General features: G+C 35.2%; 1 protein-coding gene and 1 pseudogene across 2 annotated transcripts; both read left to right on the top strand.

Annotated features, from left to right (window-relative positions):
• Positions 1-385: 385 nt before the first annotated feature.
• Positions 386-22,020, top strand: LOC149421032 (uncharacterized). Of its 2 annotated transcripts, none has more exons than XM_089635344.1 (10): positions 386-791; positions 1,198-1,347; positions 1,443-1,626; positions 5,716-5,856; positions 6,283-6,411; positions 11,766-12,004; positions 14,861-15,024; positions 18,871-19,030; positions 19,896-19,936; positions 21,451-22,020. In XM_089635344.1, the coding sequence occupies exons 1-9, from the start codon at positions 472-474 to the stop codon at positions 19,933-19,935; spliced, it is 1,527 nt and encodes a 508-aa protein (XP_089491470.1). In that variant the 5' UTR covers positions 386-471; the 3' UTR covers position 19,936; positions 21,451-22,020. The 2 variants fall into 2 exon arrangements, with proteins under 2 accessions (XP_089491470.1, XP_089491469.1); XM_089635343.1 differs by having other exon boundaries at positions 21,505-22,019.
• Positions 10,037-10,816, top strand: LOC149421033 (uncharacterized; annotated as a pseudogene).
• Positions 22,021-23,480: the final 1,460 nt, after the last annotated feature.

Raw genomic sequence — 23,480 nt, 5'->3', positions numbered from 1 at the left:
TCGTGCAAATTTTCTTCAGTATTTCATTTGTTCCAATTTCTTGTCATTTTGGGTTTTTTCTTCACAGATTAATTACAAATTTCGCTGACAAAGTTTCATCTTGAGCAAATAAGCTGTAAAAATTCATTTTTTTAGTCAGATGAACACCCTTAGGAGACATTTCGATATTTTACTGTTTCAAGGACATTTTTTTTTTTTAAGTTTTCGGGCTAGTGAATGAATGGAGTAGGCTGAGAACAATTATATTGTCTATGGTCGCATCTTTTTTTAACGGCCTTGAGTTTTTTCTACCTTGTCTACTGCCCCGCTCCGTACGTCAAGTACTGCTTGTATATCTGTGGTTAAGTACTGTATACATTTTTTGGATACAAAAAGCCCGAAGATATCGATCTAGAGAGTGGTTTATTTATGTATGTCAGATTCGCTTTCTTCGAATAAGTTTAAAACATAATAATATATAATTTTATTATCATGTCTGAAGTTCGAAAAGATAAGAGAACAAGTATATTATGGAACTATTACAAACCAATAGGCGAAACATATTACGCCAAGTGCTCATTCTGCGCTGCAAGGATATCCTATAAATCGACTTCTAGTAATTTGAAAAGTCACTTGCGGAAAAGGCATCCCACGATGTATTTAAAAATATTCAAACAAATTAAAAGTGAGGCCATTAAGAAAACCGACAATATATATAATAGTGACCCTTTATTCTTCACCGAACCTGTTTCACCTGATCCAGTCAAATCTAATAAAGGTAATGCGCAGGCTAGGCGATCTTCGTTACATGGGTAAGAGATGAACCCTGGCTATTTTGATAGCTAACGTTGTTATTGTTTCTCAATAAATTAACCGTTCGACTTTACAACGAACGTTTTTCATTCCTAAATTCATTGTAGTCAAATATAAAATGACGAGGTATGATAATAACAAAAACGTACATAATATCTTTAGTCAGTTTTAAGTGCTAAATCACAAAAAATATCTAAGTTTGCCCTACCTTTTTGAGATAAATTCACATTTAATTCATTCGTCATTTTGTCGAAATGACGAGTAATCAATATGTCTCTCGAAAATAAAAGAACTTACCGATTAAATACAAATACTCTCACTAGAAGCCTTAAATAATAGCACAAGTAATAAAAAATGATGAGCAAGTGGTCTGATGGACTTCTCTGAACTGAAACTTTATTTTAGATCGAGTGATACTAACCTTAGTGATCTACCAGGAGCCTCTTCCTCAATCGCCACGGAATCTGTAGATATCACTATCGGTGACCCTTTATTGGTAAAATTTGAAAGTGAAGATATTGTGTCGGCCAGGCCCAGGCGATCTTCGTTACTTGGGTAAGAGATTGAGTAAACTGGAACTATTTGAAAGTAACAAACGATGATAAGCAGGTGGCTAGATGTACTATGTGTGAACTGAAACCTTATTTTAGGTCGAGTAATAAGAAGTTAAGAAAGCCTTTGGCAAGAAGGCACCATGAGGAGCATGAAGAATTAGATACAACAGAAGTCATTCAAGCTGAACCTAAAATTAGGAAAGTTTTTCAACCCCGTTTTGCATTGTCCTGGGATAGTTACCAAAACAGACTGTGCACAAATTTAAACACATTACTCAAGGTATGTTAGAAAAATAATTAGAGTCTGGAAGTTGTGTGTCCTATGATATAATATTGATAATACTTGGATTTTGTAATATTTATATAAGGGATCTTAAGGTGTTGGTAAACAAGCAATCTATATGACCTATTATGGCCTATTGCCAAACAATACTCTTGCCTGTCGATAGTCAATATAGCTGTGTTCTGTCAAATTCACAACACAACGCAAAACCATCTCCTGCAATAACTCCACCAAACTTGTGTATATAAACTTTAAAAAAAGGATATATTTATTGTACCGGCGAGATCTACCCATAACACTTTGTGATTAGCGCTGTCGACATTTACGAGATGAGCGCAGCTTATTTGGTGTTATTGTGGTCCGTAGTCGGTGAAACCTAATTCATTACCTCTTATATTATTGGTCCAAGTATTTCAACGCTTCTGAGTTTTTTTCACTGTTAAGGTGAAACGGAAGCGATAATTCTCGTACAATCTGTTCGCATGCCCCACTCGAAAAAAACCGATGTTATTTTATTTATTTTTGTACTGAAAAATAATACCAAAAATGAGATTGGCTCAAATACCTAATTCATTGTTATAACACTTATAATAATCAAGAAAATGCATTAGCAAAAGCATTTATTTTTCGTCCCATTTATACGAGTGTTAGTGACTGGTAGCTGAAACATGCACCCTGCAATATAGGTAGGTACCCCCGGCTTATGTACATTTGAATGAGACACACTCCTGTGTGAGCAGTTTCAAAATACGTTTGTCGAGCACACTTTCAGCACATTCATATTTAAGTAGATGTTTATAGAAAAAGCGTCAAAAGATTTCAAATTTGTGATTCTGATAAAATATTTGTTTTGCTTTTTCATAAATTGTCTTCAAATATTCCTCAGTCCAATATAAAGATGAATAAAATTCATAGTCCAGTTAGGTACCTAATCAGATATTGCACGTGCAGTCAGCGGTTTGAACTTTGAAGTGACTACAAGAAATCGATAATAAACAGTGACGCATACATAATAATTATCTAATTTATTTATTTCCCTATCTAACCATTACGCCTGCACCCCTGCTATGTCACCAAACATAATGAACCACTTGGGGTGACCTATGGCAGAGGTGTTGGTTATCCAATAAATGGTTTCCCGGGCGGCGGTACCCAAAACATCATACCCCAATTGGGGATGCCGTAGTCGCACTGGCTCCGACGGCTGGGGCAGTTGGGACTCTCTTAGTAACTAAACGTCACGTAGTTTCCTCGACTTTGTTGTGGCACACCCATCTTGTTTTATTCACATTCATATGTTGTTTCATACGTCTGCTCTTGACGTGACCCGACTCAAATATTTAATTCACTTGATCGTGCCATGTTTTCCCCGGTCATCTCCGATTTCTTCTACCCTTCTCATAGATACGCTTCTTAGGCATATAACTGTAGCAATTCTACATCAACGTCCCAATATTACGCTCCTATGCGACAGATTCAACAGCTAGGAAACAAATACTCCGATGTTGTTGATATATTTTAGTACATCAATTTCAATATATAAGCATACCTTATTGAAGTTTTTTTTCATTAAGTAGGGGAATATTTTGATAAAGCTATTTAAATTGACTAACACATTAACAGTATTTTGTCGGTTGAAAGAAAAAAATTATTTTGGATTTTTATTTTTTATATTTTGTACCTACATACTGTGTGGATCAAATTCAGTACTATTTTTACTTCATATTTATTTTTGTGCAAGTCTTTTAAACAGTCATTTCCTGCGCTATTTACCAGTATAATTTCCTAAATATTGTTATATACAGGGTGTCCGGAAACTCGTAGTACAAGCGGGAAACTGGTGAATCTACATCACATTTGGAGTCGATTTTGTAGTATATTTTTTTTTATTTGAGCTTTCGTTATCGAGTAAATCGAGTTTGAAGTTGATTTTTTTTTTTTTTTTTTTTTTAATCAAATTCTTATAAATTATTACTGAAGATCAAAGTACCCAACTAATTGAAACTATTTGAAAGTAAAACAAATGAAGAAACTCAGATTTGAAGCATTATTTTGAAATCACCCTTCATTTAACCCGGTGTAATCATAAAATATTTCTGCTCTGCAGGGTTAAAACATCTGTTATTCAACCCTAAACACCAGAAAAAACTTTAACCCTAAAATAGCCGAAAAATATATTTTTTTGGTTTTTTTTTTTTTTGAAAATGCTCAAATCAAAAAACTTTATGTTTTTTTGGGTTCCCCATGTGGTGTAGATTCTCCAGTTTCCCGCTTGTACTACGAGTTTCCGGACACCGTGTATATTATGTAAAAGCCTTAATAGGCTTAAAATAAATTATTCCGACTCAAATTATTTATTCACTGTCAATAATATGATTGTTACTGGCAAACTTATACCTACATTATTATTTATTCCGTATAAGGATCCGTATAAACAGGGAATAATTTCCGCAAGCCGCGTTGTGGAAATTTTGTCATGTTTATACGTAGCATTACTAGACGCTCATGTCCAATTGAGTGTGCACACGCGAAATAGTTTCTCAATCTAGCAATTCTCACCACTTCATTGGTTTGATAGTATATACGTAATCGCCGCTTAGAAATACATTTCTACAATGATCTTTCCTATTACTAACCATAGACTAGACAAACTATTATCAACTTTTGGCTAACAGATTGCATCTACCGGTTCGTCGATCACTAATTCAAAACTGTATGTACAATGCATTTGATCAACAAACACAAACACAATTACAATTTATTTACATTCTTGATTGATTGAATCTTCTGACTGACTTGAGTTGTCTTATAATTATTATTATTGACTGTTGCAACATAAATATTTTGTTTTTTACATTATTTTTACACAATCACTTTTAAAATTTAGGAGTGTTTCCCGATTATATATAATAACTTGTCAACAAACTGCCTTCTTATGGACTTCCTGCATCCTTGTGTACGTAGATTGCTGACTTTTTGAGGGAGAGGTCAATTCAGACTGTTGCTGATGGTTTCACCTCTTCCTCTCATTAAATTAATGCTGCCGTCCCACATGGATCGGTTCTTTCTCCGACTTTGTTTTTGTTGCACATCAATGACCTTTTGTCGTGTGCTCGGATGACAGTAAAGTCCATGATGACTTTTTGTTTGACAAGCCTTCCGAGGATACACAAACTCCAACACCTCGGAGGGCTTTAAAACAGAGAATGGACGGTTACTTCGAGAAGGTTTCCTCTTCGAGAGGGGTAAGAATAACCTAGTTGAATTTAATGTTTCAAAGACCCAATCATGTCTGATTACGTCTAAAAGGATCAAAATGACAATCTACAAGTCTCCTTCAATGGAAACAATCTTTCCAACATGTCTTCCATTGATATACTTCGTCTAACTCTAATTGACCAGCTCAAGCAAGTGGGCTCCACCGAAGGCAGCGTGAAGACAGGCAGCTCACAGAAGCTGGGTGTACTGTACAGGGCCCACAGATACTTTAATAGTACACAACTGCTGACCCTATAGAAATCGCCCCACTGTTGAATTGGCAGCCACCTCCGATCTGGAGTCCCAAAATACCTAAAAAATCCCTCGACACTGCAGAAACGGGCGGTCTGTATACATTCCCTATCTTAACAAACACATTACAATCTTTAGAGCACAGGCATCAGGTAGGTACGCTATTCTTGTTCTACTGGTATTACAATGGAAGATGCTCCGAGGAACTAGCGTCATTGATCCCTTCGGCACCGGTGCATAGTTGGGAAACACGCCAAACGCGCGCCCAACATATGTACACAGTTAACATTTGTCACTTGAGAACGGGTTGCTTCTACGACTCGTTCTTGAGTTCGACAGCTGGGCTGTGGAACGATTTGCCGACCTCTGTGTTTCCTCCCTCCTACATTCACTACTTCCTCTCCTCAAAAAGACCCTCCACACAGCATCCCCAAAGATGACATTGGTGGTTCTCAACATTGTGATGGATATTAGTCCTGTGCCAGACGGATGAGTCACACAAGTACTGTAAATAGGCTAGAGATCTCAAAAGACCATTCTAGAAATCTGTTCACGTGATGCAATGATTGTCCTCAGAATGAAGACTTTGTAGACCTGACCCTGGCTGCAGGCGGGCACTTGGTTAAGGTGCACCAGCTCATCATGAGCATAGCCAGCCCCTACCTCAAGGAGATCATTCACTCTTCCCCCGCCAGGCATCCCATTATCTTCCTCACCGTAAGCAACTTACAAATACCTTTATTTTATTTTAAGGCCCGGATGTTTGATCTCTGATTACACCGTCAAGACCGTTACACCATCACACGTATTCTGACATATAATACTGACTTGGTTTTAAGAATCAGTGGTTGATGTCAGATGTGACATGGGCTCAAATACCCTGGCCTAAGAGACAGTGATGACTTTTATAAGCTAACTTGTGTGAACATGTTTGACAATAATCCCGCTCCCTCACGGGTCGGTAAGGAATCGACGTAAACCGAGTGCAATAAGCATATGTATGTATATTGTATATGTTGAGCCGTGCCGATCAGCATACAGGCACCAATACAAATACATATATGTATCACGTTTTCTTACCGCACCCGGTTTATGTTGGTTCCTTCCCATGTCAATTAATAAAATAAAATAATATACTTTCAGAATGTCTCCTATTCGACTCTGAAGCACTTATTGCAATATGTGTACACCGGCCAAGTGGACATCACTGAGGAAGAACTGGAGCCTTTCTTTGCGGCTGCCAAAGCCTTACAGATCCAAGGAATCGATACGGTGAGCTTAAATATTTTTTTATTTAAAAAAAAGTTTTTTGAATTTCACGCCCAACTGGGCTTTTACATGTTTATCATATTTTTTAACACTAAGAACTTATAAATGAGCATAACGCCACAAAAACAATTATATATTCTTCATTATATTGAATTGAGCTTCTGATCAACGTTCCCTCTAATGTTTTCATTGTGTGTGCCGCCCATCAACTCATCTGTGCGAAATATTAAATGAAGAAAAAGGCGAGTACCCAACAATACACTCGTGCATAGATAAAATTAAGGAAGTTAATGCATCACCAAATAATAAATTACATGTTTAAAATATCGTCGAAGGCAATCCATCACCGCGTAAATCATATTTGTCCACTTTTCAGGAGACACAAAAGCCTGGCGATGATTTTACCCAAACGGGAGGCAATTGAGATGCACGGTGATTTTTGATGCTGATTAAGAATATTCCCTTACATTGAAAAAATCCTATATTAATCCAACTGATTTATTATTACTGCAGGTTTATTACGGCTCTCAAATTGCATTGCAGGATGACTTGCGTGGTGATGGATTGCCGTCGACAATATGTAGGTTATAAAACCCGATAATGTTCATCCAAATTGTAGTCCAGTAGGTTAATAATTGGTGTATTTTATTGGCACTATTTAACAATATTTATACCTGTAGCAACTTACGTTTATGTCGGTTCCTTACTAGACCTGATGAATATTTCTTAATATTATGCATTGTTTCTCAGGTACACAACAATGAAATGGTTACAGTAAAAAGAGAAAATACCTATGTTTATCATTTTCCTATGTGAGCAAAAAAAAATAACAGGAAGACTTTCAAACAAGCGATAATTCATAAAGTAACTGTTCAAAATACTTAACCTATTTTGCAAACCCTGAGAACCTATAAAAAAAATTGATTTTTTTGAACATACTTGCGAATAACAACAATCTGGTGACGCATTCCTTTTTTCAAGATGTGTGCAGAAGATGAAAACATGTGAGTCGTGTAATTTCTATACCCGCTATATCAACTTTCATTGATTTGGAGAAAACCGCAAAAAACTGTCACATCTCTAGCTTACATAAGTAAATGCATTACAATTTTTTATATAATAACAATACAACAACAATAATTATATCTGCACTCTCCAATCCCTGAAATCCAGGCGAACGGTAGCTGACATGACATTTCTCCATAAAATAATACATAACGAAATAGACTGCTCAGAACTTCTATCTCAAATAAATTTTAACACCCCATCTAAAAGAACTCGACACACCAACCTTTTTTACACAACTAGTAATAATACAAACGCTGCAGCCAATTCCCCTATTTCTCGCATCCTTCAAACATTCAACTCAATTCAAAGAAGCACAAGTACCGATATATTTTTTGATTCTCTCCCTCTATTTAAGAAAAACTTTTTTAGCACACTAAATTCGCCAACATAACACATACAACCACACACAGACACACACGCACACCTACACACACACAAACACTCACACACACCTCTCTCCTTCCCCAGCACACTAATTAACTTAACTTAAAAATGTAACTTAACCGTAAATGTATAATATACCTCCTATGTATATATGTCAGCGACATGTCATTGGTACCAATTATTATACTAACTTTTATAACTTTGTAACTATTGTCATCTATGTAATTATGTACTGTTTGTTTCTGCAATAAACAAAAATAAAATAAATAAAATAAAATAATGAATTGGAGTAATAAAATTTCGAAAAGCATTTATTTTTCTATATATGTCTAGCAATAATTAAGTAATTTCGATAAATAAAATGGATATAGCGGATTTTGATACTCACTTCGTGATTTTGTAAGTCAACTGAGCCGACATGGCGGGTTTAGAAACTCACGCGTAGATCATTTTGACACACGAGCGTGGCGTCAGAGCGGCGGCCATATTGTATTTTGGCAAAATAACTGCTTGTGATTCGTTGAATCCGATATAGCGGGTTTTGATAGTAACTTTCTGTATGATATAGCGGATTTGGTTTCTCACTCGCAGTTTAAACATGGTTTTTGGTCGCGATAAGGAGGGTTTTGAAACTCAATTTTAGGCTCCTCTTGTTGCTCGCAAAAATGTGAACAAGATGTCATACTCAGATCATTTTGTCAAAAAATCGGATATAGCGGGTATAGAAATTATAGGATTCATGTGTACGGACAATTGTTAGCAGGAGTACTGCTGTTCACCCACACTACCGCACACCTTAAAGGGAACATTGCTTCTGATCATTCTTCTTTCCTACAAATTTCCGTATGTCAAAAAACGTAGACTCATCTCATTTTGTTAATTAAACTTTAATAATATGTGGAACACATTAGGATTTATTACTATTACAATCTTTATTCTAATTACACTATATTTTCATATAATGCATTTTTAAATATAATGAAACTCTCGGGGCTATATACAGTTAGAATTTTCAAAAAATCGTTTTTTTATTTCATTTTCGTAATGTACATTTATTTAAGTACATACACAAAAAATTTAAAGTCAATTAGTCCGGTTATTATTTTCGAAGTTACACGCATATTTGTAAAGACGTGTCAGAGCGTTTGAAATTAGAGGGCGGACTAATAAGTAAATGTTCACTTCTAAAATAAACAGATGCATAAAGCGAAAGTGCACTATTGTTCTTTTTATACCTGCAAGGTAAATTTACCGTTTTCTCTCCCCTAACTGGCAAATATTAAAGAGTAGTTTTAGTTTAGTCAGTCTAAACAGCTAAGCCAAGCAGTAAACTTGTGAGCTCGTTTATATTTTTTTGTGAAAATTAAGAATTCCAGTGAAATTAGAAAATCTTTTAACATTCGTAAGTCGAGACCAAAAAGGTGAACAAATGTTTTTAATCCAAAAATGGCTGAAACGGATGTAAGTAGTTTTTGTGCCTTTGCGAAAAAATTCAAAATGCAAGAGGAAATCTTAGTTCCGCGTGATTTGTGTGTTGAGTATCGAATTTTAAACTTTAAAACAGTGTTTTTGCAGCAGTTTCTGAATATGTGAAGTGTAAAATCTGTGACGGAAATGTTTCAAGTTTCAAACTGCTTCTGAACGAGGACTTGGTTTTAAAATTGTTTTGCTGTGTGATAATGCAGTTCGTAACATAAATTCTAGTCCTTTTGTCGGGCACTCTTATGAGATCAATAGACGATTTTTATTTGTCATGAGAGTTCTTGGATCAGGGTTAAAAGGCGCAGCAAAATGACATGCCAGCTTTTATATCACAGCCTACTCACAATTGTAATAATCAATAATATACATTCCCGTGTACAAACAGTACAGAGTGACATCATTGATCAGATACTATTCTGGAAAAATGTTCCTATTGTAAACAGTGTGAAACGTGGAGCAAAACACTCAATACTGAAGAGTATTATAATGATTGGTATGAAGTTCATCAACTTGATTGCAGTGCCAATCATTCATCTGAAAAAATGGAATTCGATGCTGTAATCGAAGTGTTCAAGCGTTAAGTGGAAAAATTTGGAGTGGTGTACAGAAATTACATCGGAGACGGTGACTCCAAAACGTATTTGGGTGTTTTAAAAGCTGCACCTTACGGTGATCAAGAAGTTATGAAGAAAGAATGTATTGGATACGTACAGAAGAGAATGGGCACGCGACTCCGAGATTGTGTGAATAAAAATGTGGAAACAGTTGATAATAAAAGTGGCAAATATATTTTAAAAAAAACTCTTGGTGCAAAAGGCAAACTTAGTGGTAAAATTATTGATAAGTTGACAGTTTATTATGGCTTAGCAATCAGGAGAAATTGTGATTCCGTTGAAAAAATGTATAATGCTATCTGGGCCACATATTATCATTATTGCTCAACGGACAAAAAACCTCAAGACGAGAAGTGCCCGATCGGACCAGAGTCATGGTGCAGTGGCAACGGGCAGTAGCTGCCAATGAATTACCCACTTTCAAGCATGATCATCCGTCATTACCACAAGATGTTGCTGAGGCTATACTTCCCATTTATACAGATCTCAGCAATGAGAAATTATTAGAAAGATATGTGGGTTGTTTCACCCAAAACAATAACGAGAGCTACAATCAACTGATATGGAAAATCTCTCCAAAAATAGTTCCGGCCGGTTCGAAAACTGTAGAAACGGCTGCATACATAGCTGCCGGCATATTTAATGAAGGTACAACATCATTATTGTATTATATGAATCCAATATGGGTTTTACTTGGGCCCAATGCGCATTCATATGCCGAAAGAGAGGATGAACAGAGCGTGGCTGTCTCAGACCGCAGAGCACATGAGAACACACGAGAGGGAAGAATGGTCCGCAGACAACACCAGCTCGAGTTATTAGAAGTATTATATGACCCTGGAATAGACGACTCGATGTAAGTTGAAAAAATATTTGTTTTACTCTATGTAAAATGCTTTTCAAACATTAAACACTTTTTCTCAAAACTATGTTTTTAAAGTCGGTGACCAAGATTACTCGGAAACGGCTGAACCAATCAATTTCAAATTTTTACACAAGCTTCTTAAGTATATTTTATAGTTATTGATCGAAGGGCTGTTCTCACCGATAAATATATATATATATTTTTAATAAACAATATAAGGTCAAAATTTTGGTAAAAAGTCGATTTTTTTTTTTGAGAAGCCGCCATTTTGTCAAAAAAAATTACTTTGCTCTGTCCTTCGATTAATTAGAGGAATATTTATTATTATAACGAAATCCGTTTGGTTTTTTCATTTTAGATGATCCAGTCCAGAGATATGATGGTCACCACAAGATGCCTTTTTTTGAGAGGAGCTTCTGGAGATCAGCTATAGCAGCTATAGTAGCATTAATTCAAAATTATTATTTTTACAAATAAAAATTCTTAAAATACTGTTAAACGTTACCATAATATTTGTACAAATTTTTACTTAAATAAATTTAAAAGTCTTCTCAGGAAAAATTCTTGAAAAATCTCTTTTTTTGAGCCTCCTGACTGTATATAACCCCTTAAACTCTCCTTCACCAGCACATCCAAGGATACTGTTAAAAAATTATTTATCTGAATATATCCAGCTAATCTAATACACTAAACTACTTATATGGAATATTATATTCCATTTTTATAAATATATCATTTTGGTAAGATGGTACAATTTACAAAAACATCATTTTGAATGAGCTGTCGCATTCCGAAAATTGAGCGTCGGCGATCAAGAAGTTATGCATGAAAACTTCTAGAACTTCTTAACCTTTTTGTATTGGAAAACCTATATTTGTATGAAGTTTAGATTAGGGTTTTTCTAATTAAAACTTCTTATGAATAATAATAATTATTATTTTCAGGAAATAGACACGAACATACTTAAATCGCAGGCAGGTGAACATATTGCTGAAGCAGCGAGGTTACCACCAGATACAATTGAAACGGTAGCCGAAAAAGACATCTCAGACTGCGATGATTTCGAGGAATCACAAAATATAATCTTGCCAAGATCAGCCACGACGAGGACATCTAATTCACCGGACTCCTTCCAGGAGAGAATTCCTTCCAAGCGCCCTCCAACACAATGCACTTTACAAACGTAAGATGTTAAATTAATTACTTTGCGATGGCATCAATAGCGGCCCTAGCTATCAAATTCTTGTAAAAGTATAGCGCGATCTATGATTCAATCAAAGATTTTAGCCAGGAGTCTCCAAAATTTTTCCGTTGCAGAACCCCAATTTGGAAAAAAAAATTGTTTAATTAAATATGGAAGGAGAAAATTTGTGAAGCGTAGTAGAAGTGATTTTTTTGTGAATATTGCCCATTAGTTCCAATTTTCCTGAGTTGATGGGACAATGGAATCCACAATCATATGGGGGCATAATATGAATCAAGCATTCACAAAGACACTGAAGAATGCACCGCAGACAAAAATGTTGCAATTTCTTCTACACGGTCAAAGCAATAAATGGTATCTCTTATTCGGAAGGTCAGTTTCCAAAAAAATAAAAACAGCAAACTATAATATAAACTTTGCAGACCCACAGACATATGAATATATAGACTAGAAATTAAAGATGAGGGGTAAAATCAACTGTTGAAGAACGAAGGGGGTAAAGCTGACTGTGATTCGTCAATAAATCAATCTGACAGTATATAGGCATCTCGCATTATAATATCACCATTTAGTTCTTAAAAGTAAAATCTGCTTTTGAATGAACAGACATTTTTACATGGGAGCGCAAATTACTTGCCACGTTATGAACAAATTTGCGAAGTCAAAATTCGGCAAAAAAAAATTTCTTCTATTTTCAGAGTCGAATATTTTGTTTACATATTTAGTTAAGACACTTTTATAAGTATGATTTAAATATGATTTAAGATTTTCACGGCCAAAAGTATTTTTGTTATTTGTTTTTGGGGTATTATGCCGTGTTGCGCTAACTCCTTCTTTAGCCAACGTTTCGGACAGCATTGCAGTGTCCATCATCAGGGCAGATGTCTTATTTTTTTTAACACAACCTCAAATAAGACATCTGCCCTGATGATGGACACTGCAATGCTGTCCGAAACGTTGGCTAAAGAAGGAGTTAGCGCAACACGGCATAATACCCCAAAAACAAATAACAAAAAAACTTTTATAAGTGTTCATAATTTACTTCCCAGTAACAACGATGCGCACACTTGAGAATCGCTACATTCGACCAATGTTGGCTCGATGTGATAGTATATGTTTCTACAACTGATTCATATTATACGACGTGAATAAGCTTAAAATGATGCTTACATATGGAATGTAATACGACAATTGGGTTTATTCTCTTTTTCACATATATTTTTACAAGTTTTCATATCACAAGCCACTATTTTGCCGTGTTATTTCATAAAATGCCTAGACCATAGCTCGACGCTAGTTCGAACAAGAATGATGACGTCACATTCTCAAGATTCACGGGAAGCCATACGCGAGCCCAGCCGGCTCCAATGGAACCGGTATGGGGAGTGGGGAATAATACGCTTTTAATCACTTAGGGCAGGTCTACTAATATTCATATGTCTATGTGCAGACCCCAAGAAAAATGCTGCAGAAGAAAAAAAATCTGCAAAAGGTAAAACCACAAAATGCTGGCACTTCAATTATCCTGAAATATTACATATACATGTTGGAAATTTTACTAAATAAGATATACTTAAAAACCTATAAATAATGCTGTCATCTTTTATCGTGTGAAAATTCATTTTACAAATTTTTTGGTTGCCGTAGGTTGCTTCCCCAGTCAACTTATTATTACATCATACATTTTATTAAAACACATTCCAAAATAAGAGTGAAATTTTTTTTATTAATATACCCCAGATATTATTATAGCAATAATTGCTCGCCTGAAATACCCATACAAAATTGAAAATAAAAGTAAAAATAAATAAGAAGTTGGGAATAAGCCGACGTAGCTTAGTGGTCTAGAGCACCTGACCGGCAATCAGAAGGTTGCGGGTTCAATACCCTTTTTTTAAATTAAATACTTTATTGATTAAAAATAATAAACCCCAGTTATCAGTATGGCTTTGAGTGTTGAAACCTGTACAGAGTAAAAAGGGGAAAGAATGGTCGCGTTAACTTTACCTCGTAATATAATAGTAAAAAATAACTAAAAACATATTGTGTTTTAGGTTTATGAATATTTAGTATGATTTTAGATGTTTTATATTGATTATCAGGTGTCTGTATAAAAAAAGCTAGGCGGGCCGCACATTATAACTTATCTGGCAGCAAGTTGCATATGTTGCATATATATTACATATCCGGTCTAGACACATTATAACTTGTCTGGCCGCAGGTTGCATATTGTCGGTCTAGACACATTATAACTTGTCTGGCCGCAGGTTGCATATGGCCGGTTTAGACACATTATAACTTGTCTGGCCGCAGGTTGCATATGGCCGGTCTAGACACATTATAACTTGTCTGGCCACAGGTTGCATATGGCCGGTCTAGACAAAAAAAAATCGTCAAATATTCCCGCTTGACATTTAATATAAAATAAATTCACTGTTTATAAATGCATCCAAAAACAAAATACTTTTTTGGAAAGCAGATGAAGGTTTTTGATATGGATTTTAATATTGTAAATAATTTTAATATTTTTATTTTTGGTACTGACAATTCGTGGTGGAATTCCATTATAATGATATATTGAAACAATTTTAAACTTGTTTCCACTTATTTTATTTTTTTACCGTTACCGGTTTCAGCTTATTATAGCCATTTTTAACTGTTACAACAATTGTACCAAGTTTTTAAAATATTGTAAGCGCTCCTGTCCTATGGCCGATCACCCGAGATGCGCCATCAAAAATGTTGCGCCCAGCCTAGTGAGCTTAAGGGTTAATCGGGCCCTGGATATATCACTAGGTGACACGAGTGCTTAAGAAATATTATTATGCATTCCAGCCTGGCAGAAGAACTGGAGCCAGGAGACCTAGGTGGTATGATGGCTGATGAAGACATGGTGGTTGTGGCTTCTGAGGACTTATCTGGTGGGGTGGACCCTATAGAATTCTATGAAGTATCCAGAACTGATGACCCCGACCCAGTGAAAAGCCCACCTCCTAAAAGTAAACCTTTTTCTTCTTTTGGTGTCCTCTCCTATTCGATATAGCGGTTGGCTATCATCAGGGTCATCTCATCCTGCTGGCTGCAGCCCAGAATAATTGACTTCAACCAAGCACTTGTTTCAATTTGCAATGTGCAATATATTTTATGCACTTTGTTGAATATTAAAACTAGGTACCATACTCCTGTTGCCAAAGCCATGGGTATTACCTCTTTGCCACAGTGGTAAGCAAATGCAAAAGTTAATTTAATTATTAATCTTAATCGACCAATTAAATATTTTAAAAATATTGTATTTTTCAACCTCTGTAATGCGATACAAAAAAATGACCTAGTTTGGAACCTGCGTAGATAATATAAGTTTTTTTTAATCTTTTCTTCTGTTTGGTTCTTTCAGAATCCTTATGTACATAAAAAAAATTGTAACAAAGTGACTCCGGGCCTGATAGGTATAAGAATGTTTCACTGTAAGGCTACCTTTACACACATAGGTTTTTTCTCCTTTTTTGGCAAAATTACTAATGTAAACGACATTGTAAGTCTCATTAGATAATATATTGCAAGTCGTTAAAGGCGTAAGTTTTTGACAGGTCCTAATTGTATCCGCGCGAACTTACACCCTTCTGAAAGGGGCCGTTCAAGTATTACGTAAGCAGATTTATTACAATTATTTACCCCCTCTTCCCCCTTGTCACCAAAAGTAAGCGAAGCTCTAACCCCCCCTCCCCCTCCCATGCTTACGTAAAAATTGGTACCTATATGCATTTTTCTGTTAATGTATTCTGTTTTCTAAGCGAGTACCTAAACGTATTAATTATTTGTGGGAATCCCCGAATATGTATTCGGTTTTCAAACATAGACAATGTGTGGGTTGCCAATGTGTAAAAAAAAATAACTAGTGCTGAGCAGTGCTGACGTAATCACTATCTCGACCCCCCCACCCCCCCATGTCATCAAAAATAAGCAAAGCAAAGACCCCCCTGCCCCCCTATAGTGCTTATACACGGTGTCCGGAAACTCGTAGTACAAGCGGGAAACTGGAGAATCTACACCACATGGGGAACCCAAATAAACATAAAGTTTTTTGATTTGAGCATTTTCACAAAAAAAAAAAAAAAACAAAAAAAAATATTTTTCGTCTATTTTAGGGTTAAAGTTTTTTCTGGTGTTTAGAAACCTAGCAGAGCAGAAATATTTTATGATTACACCGGATTAAATGAAGGGTGATTTCAAAATAATGCTTCAAATCCGAGTTTCTTCATTTGTTTTACTTTCAAATAGTTTTAATTAGTTGGGTACTTTGATCTTCAGTAATAATTTATAAGAATTTGATTAAAAAAAATTAAAAAAAATCAACTTCTAACTCGATTTACTCGATAACGAAAGCTCAAATCAAAAAATAATATACTACAAAATCGACTCCAAATGTGATGTAGATTCACCAGTTTCCCGCTTGTACTACGAGTTTCCGGACACCCTGTATAATACTTGAACGGCCCCAAAGCTTTTTAAATTGGTTTGATAAGTTCAGACACTTACCGTAAGAAATGATACCTAATTGCGCCCATGTGAGATGTCAAAAATTAAATGACAGGTTTTTGTAGGAATTTTTTTCCTGTAAAATAACTAGTATTTTTATTATTTGAACTAAAATCTGATTAGGATAAGTGGATAAGCACGTTATCTCCCGAAAACAATATTAAAAATAACACAGAATAAAACTGAAATAAGCACTTTAAAAACTAATGTACAATGCACAAAAAGACCCACAGCAAAATTAACAGCTGGCTCCAATCAAATATCCTAACTATGAATGTTAAAAAAACAGGATACATGATTTTAAGCTCAACCCGTAAAATCATTCCTCCTCATGTACCCTTAAAAATTGAATATAACAACCTGCAAATCCTTATACAGGAGAAATATCTTGGGCTGTGCATTGATAAAAACTTAACATTTAAACAGCATATTCAAGATATGAAAGATAAAATCACCCCCTTAACCTTTCCGGGAGTATGGACGCTAATGAACGACGGTACACACTTTCGCCAAAGGAGTATGGACGGCTATGGACGACAGGCGTAGCATATTCATATTCGATGCATATTCTGTAAATATGCATCGTATTGCCATCTATGGGCAAATTCCTGTAACTTTACACTAATTTTAAACATTTTACATCATTATCAACAGACATATCGGCTGTTATTTATTTTGAATAAAGCATACATTTAATCAAAAAAAAAAAAATATTTATGTAAAAAAAATTCACTCCCCAGAGCACGGCCAGCATTACGTAACTTACTCCCGGAAAGGTTAATTAGCGTATTTAGCGGATTATCATATCTGTTACCAAATAAAATTTTAAAAAGTCTTTATAGCCTCGTACATTCACATTTAAATTACTTGAAATGAACTACAGGTAACACAAAACAAAGTAATCAAAAAGCTATTTCACTTCAAACCTAGAACATCCACAAAAAAATTATGTATGGAAACAAAACTGTTAACATTAAGAAAATTATATGAAGATAATACATGTCTCCTTATATACAAAATAAATAATAAACTCATACAAACAAATACAGAACTCATTAAAACGTCCCAAGTAAACACACACTTTACACTGCAACACGATAACATACATTTAATCACCATACATACTCACTATGGCAATCAATCCATTGGTTATGAGGGGGTAACATATAATTGCCTTCCAGACAAAATTAAAAATGAACGAAAGTTCGAATATTTAAAAAAAAAATTGTTCACTTTTATGCTCAATCAACAAAACACTGAAAGTGAATAATATTGTTATGCAATGACTTTGTGTGTAATGTATTACATAGTTATTTCTAGTTAAATAAGTGAAAATGTAATTTTCTTTTATCTAGAATAAAAACTTACAAAAAATATATGTAAATGGAAAGAAAATTTCCTGATTCCAAAAACTGAAGAGATATAATTTATTTTTCAAGTGGATAAAAGCTTTCTGAAAACGAGCATCCTTCTTTTAGATTATGGGTCCAATCCTTTCTAATCTCTATCTTTCTGTTTATAACATGATGTATTTGAATTGAAATCTGTCTGCATTAGAATAAAATTAAACATTCAGTTTCGCCGTTAACGGAACAAAAGCTCATGGAGAATTGTTTCTCCCAAGCCAACTTCTATTCCACTTTATATAACACTTCTAACTTCTATAACACTTAGGCTTATTTAGGCCCTTTCGTCTTTATTGACAAAATCACGGAAATTTAATTTGACAGCGGCAAATCGTTGTTGAGAGGAAGCCATCTTACCGCAAATAAACTTACAGATGTCACGGTCGCTGTGAGCACTTACATAAGTTGAACTTCCAAACAACTTCTGCAAGCATTAATTAACATAAGTTAATAATAATATTTGGATGATTTGTATAGCCTCGTTTTTGTGCAAAATCACCTCAAGGGCACTGTACAAATATATATTTTTTTTTATTAATAAAAAAGATACACAAATTACATTACACAATATAATACAGTTTTTAATTACATAATATAATATAAGTATTTGATGTACCCCCATAAATAAGCAGGGCTTGTGTGTATTAATATGCTGCCTAAGTTAACGCCCCTAGAATAACTTATCAAAAACTTGCGTAAGTCGTAAATTTTACTTACGAGTGTAATAAAGGCAGCCTAATAAATATGTACAAACTTACGACTGGATCTGTTTAATTATCAGAATAGAATTTCTTGTTATAATATAACAATAAATGTTTACCTGGTTTATCCACCCCTATAGATGCACTGTCTCCACTTTCTTCTGGTAATGGTATTAATTGCATAAAATGTGTTTGTCATCAGATGTGCACAGTGTTACTGTTCAGACTATGCTTCTAAATCACTACAAGTACGCCCTGGCCAGAACCAGTGAGGGCGGGGTGAGGAAATGGCGGTGCATAGACTATTTGAGACACGGCTGCCCGGCCAGAACTGTCACCAATGGCAACACTGTTGTCGAAAGGTAATTAAATTTATTGTTTATTTAAATTTAGTCAAACATGCAATATTTTGTAAAAATAAAGATGGATGCCTAAGTTGAAACAGTATAGTGATTCTCAAAAAGTGTGTGGTTGATAAAATGACAGCGGGGTTCGGTGGCGCAATAGGTAGCGCGTATGGTAGGCGGGAGGTGCCGGGTTCTTTGGTGATTTTTTGTACTATAACCTCCGTTGTATCCTTTCTTTCCGATAAATACTTCGTTTATGAGAAAGAGGGAGAGGTTCAAACAAAGCTATCAGCGGTATGCCTTTAGAAAAGAGTAATACATATGTGCATGGTAAAATTTTTTTTTTTTACTGTATTTATATTTTATTTAGTTATAAAATTTTACATCTTATACCTAATATATTATTTTCTAGGACTACTATAATAATATTTACTAATTACATACTAAAATTTGGACTTCACAACATTGAGACATAATCCACGAGAAACTGCAAGACTTTTAGCTTCCTTAACAATTACCGGGAGTTCATTGACCATTTTAAAACCTTTATAATAAATATTATTTTAGAAAGCCTAAAATCGTTCCAGTTTCTCGTAGGATATAAATGAACTGCACTATTAATTCTAACATTCTTTGACAAATAGTCAGGTAACATTTTATTTTTTAACTTATAAATAAACACTAATAAATATAAACTAATCGTTGCCACACACTTAAAAGATTGTGTTGACGATGCATGGTTTTTATCCTGGTGTACCTGCTACAACACAGTATTGACCACATGCCTCTGTTCTGGTTTATTTCCATTCTCTTAATTTAATTTTTATCCTAATACCTATATGATAAAAATTTTTACACATATTTTACTTTTTCTTTGCAGATCCCGACCCCACAATCACCCATTCCATGACAAAAAATAAGGTACTTATTAGTTTTGTGTCCACCGCAGTCCGGACCATGTGCTGAAATAATTATGAACAGAAACTATCCTATGTAGTATGTACTAGTATACATACAGAATTGAAGCGTTGCTTGAAATGGCTTTAGGTGTGTTTAGTGACCAGATCTGAATAGTCAGGTACTTACCCACCTTCCTGTTCACCATCTCCTTCCTCTCCACCAGCCTCACAACATACCTCAATTTGGGATGCCAGTCTCACTGGCTCTAGACTACATTAGGAGCAGTTGACACTCTTGTGCAGTAAACCATGCTCTAAATTTAGTATACTTGTCTGATACTTTACAGTGGTAGACGTGAAGGTAATAATTAATTAAGAAAGCGTTTATATCCTGACTCCCGGCTCCTGGAAAAGTGCCTTACAAATATTGTATGTGCCATAAATTAATTACTTCTGATAAATTATGTCCAATGTAAAAATACCTTTTTTGATATTTATTATCTTTATAACCACTCGCCTGCCTCGCGTTTTTGAAAATTAGTCAGGTTTGCCTGATATTATTTAAAAACACACACAAATCAGTTTAATTAAAATGAGGAACTGTTCCAGTCCACGGAGAAGCAAAAAAATAATGCATTTTCATTAATATTAATTTAACAAATTCTTTACTTTCTTGATGTGTCGATGAATGAATGAAGAGCTAAAGTGCCACACGATTCGCTGCGTACCAAGACCATCAGTCCAGCTCGTCAGTGATCGACGGTACGCATGTTAAATTTAAAAAAAAATGATAATTCACACAGTATTTTTTGTTTGTCGTTATTGTTTTTAAATGTGTTAAAAAATATAAACAATAACAGTGTCATCTGTTATTGTTTCGCGGTACTGTATAGTTTGTATGCAACATAACAGTGAATGTCGCACTGAGAACAGTGATAATATGTTACATGTACCTGGCATCGGTAAAATATTATTAAATTACTAGCTGTATGCCGCCATGCGTTGCGGTGGCTTAGTCTATCTAGTCTATCGATAGCGCATGTTGATTTTACATCAAGCATTTTTTATTTGTCACCAGAACTTTTGAGTTATAAGATTTTGAACACACAACATTTTTATTAATATAGATTTTAGTGTTATAGAAAGACATGTATGTTATCCCAGTCTTACATTAGACATGGTAGGACTTTTTATTCAATGCTATAGTGGTACTATTTTTATATTATGGTTATTTCGATAGAACAAATTTTACTGTTGACCAAATATCTCAGAACAGCTCCCAAAACTATTAAGAATAATGAATTATTTGTAAAGCGCCGTTTTCGTGAGAAAATCACCTTAATATTATTTGACATGTGTGGTTTATTGAGAAACTAACCGCTGCATCTGTTCATGCACTGATGGTTGAGAAATTTCGAAGAAATTGATTCCCATGGCCGTTTCCACAGAGTTTCTGAAATGCCGGGTATTTGCAGGCACGATTCTCGGAGGAGCATTGCACTACTGCTTATAGTGTATAAACTTGTTCTTTGACAGTGTCCTTTAGACGGTGTCCTGATATCCTGGTTGAGCTGGGATTCTATGTTCCAGATAAACTCACGAGAGACTGCCAACACAGGCCTTGGATACTTCCTAGGTGCAGAACCAACCAACCAATGTTGATGCTTCTAGGAAGTCTAACTAGGACAGTTAATTGTCTAGGATGGAATGGTAACATTTTCCACGTGACCGATAGCAAATTAAGTATGACTCACTATTCAGTTTAGTAAACATTATGTAAATATATTGTTTTTAGTAATTATGGGATAAATAAAGAAATCATGTTTGAACACACTCGTTTCATTTCATTAACCTGAAGTAACTAACTTTCACGCTGTTTTGTTGTAGGTTAAGGCCAGGGGTTGGCAGGCTGCGACTGCGAATTCTTGACTCCAATTTCCCCATGACTAAACCAGCCTTATGAGATGGAGCCACCCGAGCCGCCGAACAAACTTTGACTGTGTTACCAACTCAGCTATTTTAGAGAGATTTTTCAAATATTCTAACTCTTTTTTTATACACCACCAGGATACAAAAATATTTAGGAACCAGTTCGAAAACCAGGCACGAGTTCCGTGGGATGGTTTTCTTTATTTTATGTTAATCTCTAAATAGTATAAAATAAAGTCACTATCCGTATTCTTCTAAACTAAGCAATGGATTTGTATAGGGTTTTCACTATCCTTTAGAGAATTTCTTCCAGAAGTTTATATATATGTAATACATCTAAATTATATTTATAGAAAATAGAGAAAAGTCGATGTTTTTAATCAAGTTGTAAAAAAATATTTTGAGGTGCTTACATAACTAACGCTGGCTAAACAAGATACCATCAAAATAATGTACTACAGAATTGTATATCTTGAACAGGCCTGCAGAAAAGTCTGCGATGGTATATGTCTATCTCCTAAGGCAGGGGTTCCCAACCCCGTGCCCAATTCATATGTGCCCGCCACTATTCGACATTGAAATAAGTTTTTCATAAACATTATTTAAAAATGTGAATTATTTTTATTTATTTGTTAGAGTTTTAATTTTTTTGAGTGCCTAGGTTTATTAAATACGTTCGTATGTTTGCGATATTGTATGTATGAGTGGTTCCTTTGCTGACAGTACTTGTCGCAACCTGTCTAGCGGCGAGCCAGACTGCACTCTTCACGCTAGTCTGGAACGGAGAGTTCTATTTGCACATCACTCCTTGTACACGCAGAAAACCCGAAGTGAACGAACACCACGAACTGAGCCGATAAACGCCGAAGGCGCCAAAACACATGACTCTGCCAGCTCTGTCTGTCAGTGAAAGCAAATAGCATAGCCCTGACAGCCAAACTGAGAGTATTCACGTCCTCGTACCGTCCCGATCGGTTCAGCGATCATCGGCTCACTTCGGCTTTTCGGCGTGTACAAGGAGTGATGTGCAAATAGCATTCCCCGCCTGGAACCGCGTTGTTGTAATTTTGATTGCGATTGCTGCCCCGAGTTTGGCGATTAAAAATAGGTGGTGCCCGCCACCCTACCGATATTTTAGAATGGTCTCTAGAGTACAAAAAGGTTGGGAACCCCTGTCTTAAGGATAACCCCCAGCAACGCAGCTAGTAAATTATACAAATAGAAAATTTAAAAAATATTAGGTAAGCCACTCACAACATGCTCTTTACTGCTTTTTTGCTCTTACATAAAAAAGATTAAAATAAATAAAGTGGCATTAGGCTAGTATAAACAGTTATAAGATTATTATATATGAACTGTATAAATTATTTTCCGCCATTGTCTTGAAGGAATATGCAGACAATGTATGCAGACAAACACCTACGAAGCGTCGTGCTCTGTCAAGCTATCGTTAATAATAGTAAACAACTTTATAATAAATCCGACGGAAGAAAAAACGTAATCGTCGTTAAAAACAACGAAAGTTTAACACGTGGTAGTGTTCTCCAGTGACTTTTTAACATTTTACCATTGTTTTTTTAATAATATAAACTATAAAATTCACTGCATCCCAAACCAAAGTGTTGTGTACAACGGAT

This window comes from Hesperophylax consimilis, chromosome 9 (assembly GCF_061612785.1).
Source record: "Hesperophylax consimilis isolate HC1 chromosome 9, BYU_Hcon_1.0, whole genome shotgun sequence".
NCBI classification, from domain to species: Eukaryota; Metazoa; Arthropoda; class Insecta; order Trichoptera; family Limnephilidae; genus Hesperophylax; species Hesperophylax consimilis.
This window is presented reverse-complemented; position numbering and strand designations above follow the sequence as displayed.